This window comes from Musa acuminata, chromosome BXJ3-5 (assembly GCF_036884655.1).
Source record: "Musa acuminata AAA Group cultivar baxijiao chromosome BXJ3-5, Cavendish_Baxijiao_AAA, whole genome shotgun sequence".
NCBI classification, from domain to species: Eukaryota; Viridiplantae; Streptophyta; class Magnoliopsida; order Zingiberales; family Musaceae; genus Musa; species Musa acuminata.
In genome coordinates this window covers 35,135,789-35,145,142 of record NC_088353.1, presented here as the reverse complement: position 1 = coordinate 35,145,142, position 9,354 = coordinate 35,135,789, and the positions used below count along the sequence as shown (strand labels likewise).

The 9,354-nt window shown below is 42.9% G+C and overlaps 1 protein-coding gene across 1 annotated transcript; it reads left to right on the top strand.

Annotated features, from left to right (window-relative positions):
* The first annotated feature begins 1,076 nt into the window (after positions 1-1,076).
* On the top strand, positions 1,077-6,752 carry LOC135638214 (uncharacterized). The gene is made up of 4 exons (XM_065151234.1): positions 1,077-1,502; positions 1,586-1,639; positions 3,410-3,535; positions 6,411-6,752. The coding sequence occupies exons 1-4, from the start codon at positions 1,128-1,130 to the stop codon at positions 6,585-6,587; spliced, it is 732 nt and encodes a 243-aa protein (XP_065007306.1). The 5' UTR covers positions 1,077-1,127; the 3' UTR covers positions 6,588-6,752.
* The last annotated feature ends 2,602 nt before the right edge of the window (positions 6,753-9,354 follow it).

Genomic DNA, 9,354 nt, shown 5'->3' with positions numbered 1-9,354 from the left:
TCTTTTTCTTTTGCCAATGAATTATTTCCACGCAGAATGCAGGCAGGCAAAAAGCCAATCCGCAGAGTTTGGATAAAACTGTGTGGATCATATTCAAGCTTTGGTCCGAGAAGCAATCTCATGCGTTGTTTCCTGTACATCATTGTTGTCTTGCAGATTCTATATCACTCCTTGATGGAAAATATATTACATTTACTGAGGTTTTTTCTAATCTTTTGCTGTGTATGTACTTTTCAGTGCAAGCGTTTTTGCATGTACGTCGAGCTGGTTGACGACATGGTTGTGTTGTGATTCAAGTATCATGATCTTCGATGTACTTGTTATAGACATGACTTGAGCTTTGGCAATTGCATGAAATCTCTGGGATTAGCAACTACAAATCCCTCGACGTCATAGCATTGTTTCCCTGCCGTAGTTTCAACCTTTACGTGCCTTCTTTATATGATATTCACACGCAAACAAATTTATGTGCAAATAAGATAAAGGTGAATCCTCAAAAAAGAAAAAAAAATATTTATGAGAAATTCTCATATAGTATTTTAACTTTCAAAAATTAATGTAGAACGTTTGTGATTATATAAAAAGATTATCTAACTCTTATCTTCGTGAGACTCATCGTCATTTTTGACCTACACCATTGCCCTTGCCTCCTTGCACCATCCCTTGCAAAGGTGCGAGGCCTCTCGTTCTTCTTTTTCTACGGTCAATAGCATGAGGAATTCGTAGACCTCGACGATGAGAACTACGGCAAGGGCGAGGCCTATGGGCGATGGAGGTGATTGTTGGGATTCGACAAAGGTGAGGCCTCTATCGTTGGTTGGCTCTGCACATGGTCGCGAACAATGACCGACTATTCAGATGGAGGGGTAATCAACAACTAAGCGGAGGGCGATAGTCGACAGGGATAAAATGAATAATTTAAAAAATATTTTATGATATTTTTTTAATATTAGAGTATTATTTAAAATTTTTTAATGAATTTATCCTATAAGAAAAGAATAAAGGTAAAGAAAAAGAAAAACTAGTCTTTTAACCTCATATTTGTCTTATTTGACGCCGAAACGCCTAACCCAACAACCACCAAATAACCAAATCCGCGCCGACTCCACCTGCGGCTTAGTCCATCCATGGCGACCACGAGCGTCCCGTGGGCTCGCCCCTCCGCCTTTGGGTTGGTCGCCCCGTCGCCCCTCCTCGTCTCCCGCCGCCCCGGCGCGCCCGTCCGGGCCTTCCGCCGGAGCGACCTGGACGGGTTCGCGAGGCGCGTCGCCTCCGGCGAGGCCCTACGGGACGCATGGCGGAGCGCCAACAACGGGATCGAGCAGGTCGCCTTCGAGGCCCGCCGCGCCGCCGAGCGCCTCGAACGCCGCTACGATCTCTTCCGGCGGTTTGACTCTGCCGCCCGCGCCGCCGCCAACTGGGCCCGCAAGATTGACCAGGAGCTGGGGATCGGGCGGCAGTGGAGGTCGTTCTCCGTGGATTTCTCCAGGAATTGGCCTCGGGTTCGGTTTCGCTTCCTTTTCGATCCGATCCTTTTGGCCACTCTTTCAAGACTCTGATGCTTCTTTTGGATTCTTTTCCGCAGTACAGGAGAGAGCTTAATGGCTTTCTGCAAACACCCCTAGGCAGAAGCGTGGCCGTGAGTTCTCTTTCTCTTACTTTTACTAACCGTAAGCATTATCTTCGTTTTCTTGATTACTACCAATGTCGAATCTTGTCTCAACTTTCTTGATTGCTACTAATATTTGAATATTATCTTCATTTTCTTGATCACACTGCTAGTGTTGAATCTTGTCTCAGTTTTCTTGATAGCTAATCTTGAATCTTGTCTCCGTTTTCTTGATTGCTAATCTTGACTCTTGTCTCCATTTTCTTGATTGCCAATCTTTAATCTTGATTCTAGATTGGCGCATGTAATGATAATTAAATTGGTCTGTTTTCGTCAAATGCATTGCCTGTCGTCAAGGTGGATGTACATGCTGAATTTTAAACACTTGGAAGTCCAGCTATAAATGGGTATACAGATAAAAGAACTGAGGACATCCAAGAGGAAATTCTATTACTTGAGTACAGTTACATTTCCTTCACTTCCTTTGTTAGGTCATGGTTTTGTTTGGTTGATTAGGTTGCTGGTGTCACATATAACGGGACTAGTTGGACTAAAAAAAAAAATCATAGTTGATCTGTTAAATATATTTGTACATTAGGTTGACCATTTACTTTGCCAAATTTAATATGACTATTAGCTCTTGATTAGCCTTGTAACTAGTCCACCTTGTGTCCTTTTAGTAGAGCATTTAATTTGCATAAATAACAAAAAGTTCCTTTTCTCTAGTTTCGCTTGAGCTCATATTTGAACCCTAATTAGGTTTACAGCCATGCCAAAATTTCTTAATGAAGCTCCTTAAATATTTTAGGAGGAATTAACCAAGATGTTCCTTGTTAATAAGAAGCACACATTAATATATACTGACATCTAGCAACGTCGAGATCATCAAATGCTTGACAAACTCCATTTTTTCAACCAAACTCTCCATTTGTACATGTTTAGCTTCTTTGATCCTTGCAACTCATGTTCAATTAGCACACTGCATAGCCCGTGGTTAAACTTAACAAAAAGGGCCTGTGTTTCTCACTACAAGAAAGACAAAAAGCCAAAAAGGGCTACTTCTTTGATCCTTGATGCTTCATTCTTAGTTGGATGGTTGAGCCAAAAAGCCAAAAAGCTAGTTATGTCTACATATTGTAATTGGAGGACTTCTCAATCAATTAGAACAGTCTGTACCATATAGGTTTCTAACATCTTACTCCACTTTGGTGGACCAATGAAGGTGTCGATACAGGCTATTTTTAGTTCATTGCTGCTACCACACAAAGTGGTATGTATTATGCATTTTGTGCTGGAGTCAAACATTTATGGAAACTACAATCATGCAATGACTATCCACTTTCATCATGCTAACAGCAATTATAGAACATTATATTTTTGCAGTGCTTTTTCAATAAGCTAAGTAATCCATTTATTCAATTCAAATGAGAAGATAAATATTTTTTAATACAAAAGGCATGCTCTATTTAGTTGCAAGTATCATTTCCTGGGTTGAGGTGGACATATTTTAAGATAAAACCTGGATCATTTTTATAATTTTAAATGGCATAAACATGAAGAAGATGATATTAAATATTATCATAAGATCATAACACTTACCCTCCTAGATCCTATATAGACGAGAGTCACGTACATTTGGGTGCCCTTTATCTTGGATCATGATGCTTAACTATGTCTAATCTCAATTCAATATGTTCTTTACTTGTTAAGATGTACATGATTTGGATTCTTCATATCCATGCTTGTTTCCTTGGGGTATATGCTATTTGTTTTATATCCTTAATACCCTCTTTTTTGTAGACTATCTTCTTCCTCTGGTTTGCATTATCTGGGTGGCTGTTCAGATTTTTCATTTTAGCTACATGGGTGTTACCATTTGTTGCTCCTCTTCTTATTGGAACACTTGCCAACAACTTTGCTATTCAGGTAACTTATATTTCAGTAGATATTTAATTTTTCTCTGTCTGTCAATTTCTTACTCTGTAGGTTCTTTTAAGCAACCCGACGTATATTGGGTGCATTTCTACATATTCTCTGTTTTTTGTTGCTATGCACAATTTGCTTAATTGCATAACAGAGAAAATTACATTACCTTCTTGATTAGATAGAAAGGATATATGATAGTATCTTTCTTCAAATTACTTATTTTCTTTGGTTTTCCTTATTGTGATGCAAGTCCTAACTTTAGTTAGTGGTTTGGTACTGCTCTGGGATTGAAGGTGCATGTGTGTGTTGACTGTTGACCTGATATCCCATTATATTGTCATCACAAGTTATCATTACAACAGTGTTCGCTTTGATCCGGAAACTTCAAGCTGAAGATATGGTCTGTGTTCTTGTAGTTCATTTTTGTGCAATGGTAAATGGCTTCCTTAGGTTGTCCATTTCTTTGTGTGATTTGTTGTTCCTTTCTGTCCATTAGTTTACCATCGTGAATTATACAATACTGTCATAAGATTTTGTGCTGTATATATATATATATATATATATATATATATATATATATATATATATATATATATATATGAATTTCATGCAAAATTTCAAGCTTCAATTGACATCCTTGCCATACCTGAGCCTTGTGACTTGTATATCATTTTTGTCAATATCTACATAATATCTTTTTGATTAAGAAAATAACAATTTGTGAGATTCCTTCTTTTTGGGATTTTTTTTGCTGATATTCTCCTTTTGTATATCAGATCCATTTTTTTAATAACCATCAGTGAGTATGTAGTGTCTATGTTGATATGTATCTTTGGTTTCCTTTATGTGATCCTAGCTAAGTTTTGCTCCAAGTTCTACATTCTTTTTGTTCATTCATGATCTATATAAGCCACTGCCTTTCTATGGCTTCTTTATGGATATATAAGGCACTGCCTATCAGTGCTTCGCTATAGCATATGCATTTTGCTGTTTTCCTTGATGCCTATTACTTGCACTGTGCACCTTGTATTATCATCGACTTTCTAAATTATGTGAACTATTTGAAACTACTCACTTGATCACACAATCGAACTGAAATTACATTCCATTTTATTTTTCTTAATATACAATCTGGTAAACAATTCCTGTCCATGTTGGTCATTATGAAGTGACCCAGACCAAGAAAGATTGCACACGTTGTTGTGATTTATACTTTATATTATGATATGTGACTGACCAAGTGGAGGCACAACTCAGTGACTACACTAAAGTGGTGACATGCCAGTTTAGTTCCAGATTGAAAGTCAAGGAAATTTGAATTGGTTTATCAGGCTTGATGATCATTAATTTAGGTTTAAGCATCTTGGATTAGTTTTACCGTCAGATGATGTCGTAACAGTTGGTGTCTGTAAAGACTAAGTATTAGGTATAGTAAACCACCGAATTGTGCCTCACATGCCCTTGTAGGGTGGTTCTAGGCTGTGTTGGTTTCGGTGCCGACAAGAATGTAGTCTAATTTTGTCCTATGGTAATCATCTTTTAAATAAGCATTGTGATGATAGCAGTTTCCTAAGGTCTACTCCGTTCTGAGGTTTCTTGTGGGTTGAGACTTTTAATTCTTCGACTCGGTCACTCTAGCTACTATTTTTTGTCTCCATATAATCAAGTGATTGGCAAAGGTGTTTCTTTACCCGAAGAAACATTTCCAATCCTTATATCAATTTGATTCCATAGGCAATTCCTTTTAGCTACTCCTCTGTGGATCACTGGAAGATTTGAGTTTCGAGAACACTCCAAAATCAATTTCTGTCACATAAGCATGCTGGCTGAGTTTGCTCTTGCTCATTTGTCACAATGGTTGGCTTTCATTTTGAACATATTTGCATAAATCTAGTTAGGTTGTCAAGATCTGTATCCTACACAGAATCAAGAAGCTTTTAGAATTGAATTGACAAGTCGAAAAGTGGTCCTGAATTATATAAATGAGAAATTTTTAAAGGATCAAATGAAATACATGTTTCTTTTGAGCAAATGTAACATAAGTTAGTATATTATGACTTCATTTAATAGGAAACAGAATTTTAAATAGAAAAAGGAAGGAAGAAAAAGGTAAACCTGAGATGGACAGTATCATAAATTCCTTTAGATTCATCATATATACCATTTTTACCAATGTGTACTATGTGTAACAATAAAAAGTTGTTATGGTGGTATAGTGAATTCTAGTGGTTCTTGTTGTGATGGTTGGGTTGTATTCACTTGTGATGGGGCTTTGTTTTATGTTTAAGTTTCAGAATATTGTTCTGTTGGGATTGGCTTTTTTCGATTAGATGTTGCGATGAAAGGAAACTGTATTAGAAATGGATTGGAGCTTGAATGAATTGAAGATGAAACTTGGATTGGGATTCTAGCTTTCTTATTAACTGAGTTTATAAATTTGAGATGGGTGAAATTAGAGTGAATTAAAGTAGTACGTTAACACAGTGGCGAACCATGTTGTCAAATTAAACTTGGCTTTAGTTACCCCAGTGAGAAGTAATATCTTGTCAAATTAAATTAGGGTCCAGATGTTGTTTAATCATAACTAGGATTTTTAACAAATTTAATGTTTGATTTAATCAACCCATTCTGCTTCAGAAAGGATTGCAAACACATTGGCTTATGAATGCTCAAGGTAGTTTTTGTCGACAGACAAAAACAATGTTTTATTCACGACTCTTATGCTTCGATGTTGTATGTTTTTATTTGCTTCTCAGTGTTTTCAGCATAATTTATTATTATTATTATTATTATTATTATTATTATTATTATTTATAGAAATTACACAAGCTTTCACAATTCAAAACAAAAGTTACTTGGGTGTTGTGTTACACAGGGAACATGTCCAGCTTGTAAGAGGCAATTCGTGGGCAGCCGCAACCAGGTGATCCGTTGCACCGGCTGTAAGAACATTGTATGGCGGCCAAGAGATGGCTTCTCGAGGGGTAGAAACGATTCGTCCTCTAAAGCTTCAGAACCCGACATCATCGATATTGAAATTGAGGAGAAATGATAGGCAAAGTTCGGGAGGGCTAACTTACGGGGCATACGATCCGTCTATGGTAGATTTCCCGTTGTAGCTTCTTTTTTTTTTTTCTTCCAATGAGATTGTAAATATGATAAGTTTTGGGATGGTTTATTTTTAAGCATCGAGAGCGGGTGCACGCACATCTTGTCATTTGATTTTGATAAGTTTTAGTAACTAGCTACAGGAAAGAAATTTTTTTTTGATACACATCTATTTTTCTAATCTCTCAATAATTAATTCATGTTGAGTATCTATCTAGGAGGTCTTATCTATTATTTATAAATAGGCAAGAGTTGATGTAGAATAAGTAATTAAAAAAATTTCTATTATCAAAATTATTTTTTAATTTTTTTAATCAAAATTAGATTCAATTGATAATTATAATTAGAATATAATTATATCTATAATATATCTTATCTAATTATATAAAATACACATCACATAAATTTGAATCATGTTGTTGTTGCTTAAAAACAGGCACTTCTGTGATCAATCCGTTACGATTATATTTGGTGGAATATGTTGTCTCAGAATGCACTCTAGTAGAGATTGAGGTTGTGCCAAGTTGTTAGCTTAATAGTGGCCTTGTTTTCCATGATTAATACATATACATATATATTGTTACGGTAAGTAACTTTTTAAGCCGTGGCCTCGGGGCCGACGCGGCTCGGTTCTGGGGCTCGGAATGTCGAGGATCTCGGGCGCAGCTCCCCTGGAGTCTCCCGGTCGGGATGGTGGCTGCGGGTGGTAGATCGGGTCGGCAGCTTCGCAGCAGCGCCGGGAAGAGGCCACCTCGTCTTCGCTCCTGCACACAGGTCGGGTCGGAAGCTCGGCCCGACCCCTCCGACGATCAAGTTAGAGGGAGAGATGTGGAGGGGGTTTTGGAGGACGGAATGCCTCCATACAAGTGTGGTGTGCGAGTGTCTCTCTCTCCTCCTCGTCTGGAACCCTCTAGTATTTATAGATGGGCCTGGGTAAGTACCTCGCGCTGTGTCTGACACGCCCATTGGGGCTGTGTTGGAGACCGGGCTGCTGCAGGGTATGGCGCATCTCGATTGGCGTGTTCCTTACCCTTGACCGAGCCCTGGAAGGCGCAGAGCTGGGCTCGTTGGACGAGGGGTGAGGGTGTTGTGGTGACGGACGGGATCCAGTCCGGGCGTTAATGCGCCTGGGACGGCGTCCCAGGGTTTCGTTGACCGTGGAGTGAAGTCACGGTACAGGGTGGCTGACGTCATTCACGTCGTTTCGCCATTATTGCACTCATCATATTCCCCCCCGGAAAGAAGCTATGCGTCGGCAGTCGTAGCGAGAGTCCGAGGCATGGCTTTCGTTCTTCGAGTCAGTCGGGTGCGGAGTCGTAGACCCTGGGGGTGCGGCAGAGGAATGGACTCCAGTGCGGCCCTAGGCCGAGGGACCGGAAAGGGCCCTAGTATGTGTCGGGAGGTGGAAAGCCGAAGGGCCGAGGGGCGGCCGAGCATGTCTTGGGTGGCGTAAAGCCGAAGGGCCGAGGAGCGGCCGAGCGTGTCTTGGGTGGCGTAAAGCCGAGGGGCCGAGGAGTGGCCAAGCATGTCTTGGGTGGCGTAAAGCCGAGGGGCCGAGGAGCGGCCGAGCATGTCTTGGGTGGCGTAAAGCCGAAGGGCCGAGGAGCGGCCGAACGTGTCTTGGGTGGCGTAAAGCCGAGCGGCCGGGGGGCGGCCGAGCATGTCTTGGGTGGCGTAAAGCCGAAGGGCCGAGGAGCGGCCGAGCGTGTCTTGGGTGGCGTAAAGCCGAGCGGCCGAGGGGCGGCCGAGCATGTCTTGGGTGGCGTAAAGCCGAAGGGCCGAGGAGCGGCCGAGCATGTCTTGGGTGGCGTAAAGCCGAGGGGCCGAGGAGCGGCCGAGCATGTCTTGGGTGGCGTAAAGCCGAGCGGCCGAGGGGCGGCCGAGCATGTCTTGGGTGGCGTAAAGCCGAAGGGCCGAGGAGCGGCCGAGCATGTCTTGGGTGGCGTAAAGCCGAAGGGCCGAGGAGCGGCGGAGCGTGTCTTGGGTGGCGTAAAGCCGAGCGGCCGAGGGGCGGCCGAGCATGTCTTGGGTGGCGTAAAGCCGAAGGGCCTAGGAGCGGCAGAGCGTGTCTTGGGTGGCGTAAAGCCGAGCGGCCGAGGGGCGGCCGAGCATGTCTTGGGTGGCGTAAAGCCGAAGGGCCGAGGAGCGGCCGAGCGTGTCTTGGGTGGCGTAAAGCCGAAGGGCCGAGGAGCGGCCGAGCGTGTCTTGGGTGGCGTAAAGCCGAAGGGCCGAGGAGCGGCCGAGCGTGTCTTGGGTGGCGTAAAGCCGAGGGGCCGAGGAGCGGCCGAGCATGTCTTGGGTGGCGTAAAGCCGAAAAGTCGAAAAGCCGAGGAGCGACCGAGCGTGTCTTGGGTGGCGTAAAGCCGAGCGGCCGAGGGGCGGTCGTGGCGGCTCTTAAATGCTGTCGTGTCGATCGTTGCCTTGTTGACGGGGGTTACTTTCTTTGCACGTTTCCCGGCGCTGAGGTCGAGGAGGTCCTTGGGCGGCACCGTGTCGTCCGGGTTCGCCACGTCAGGGCCTTTCTTTAATTCGGGGCGCCTTCGGGCGCTCTTCGATGTGACGTAACGGCCGCGCCTTTGCGCCAGTGCGCTGCCGCCCATTCTCGGGAAGCGATGAGGCATTGACTCCGGGGGGGGTGTCTCTTTTAATCGTTTGGGCACCTGTCCTGTCCTCCACCCCCTTGCTGCCGTGCTTCCTCCTTCGAGCCCCGC

What these genes read in the sequence shown, in the direction of transcription:
- LOC135638214 (XM_065151234.1), top strand. Translation starts at nt 1,128, where the DNA reads ATGGCGACCACGAGCGTCCCGTGGGCTCGCCCCTCCGCCTTTGGGTTG. An exon ending in CCCTAGGCAGAAGCGTGGCC is followed by an intron (nt 1,640 to 3,409) that starts GTGAGTTCTCTT and finishes TCTTTTTTGTAG; the next exon opens with ACTATCTTCTTCCTCTGGTT. An exon ending in CCAACAACTTTGCTATTCAG is followed by an intron (nt 3,536 to 6,410) that starts GTAACTTATATT and finishes TGTGTTACACAG; the next exon opens with GGAACATGTCCAGCTTGTAA.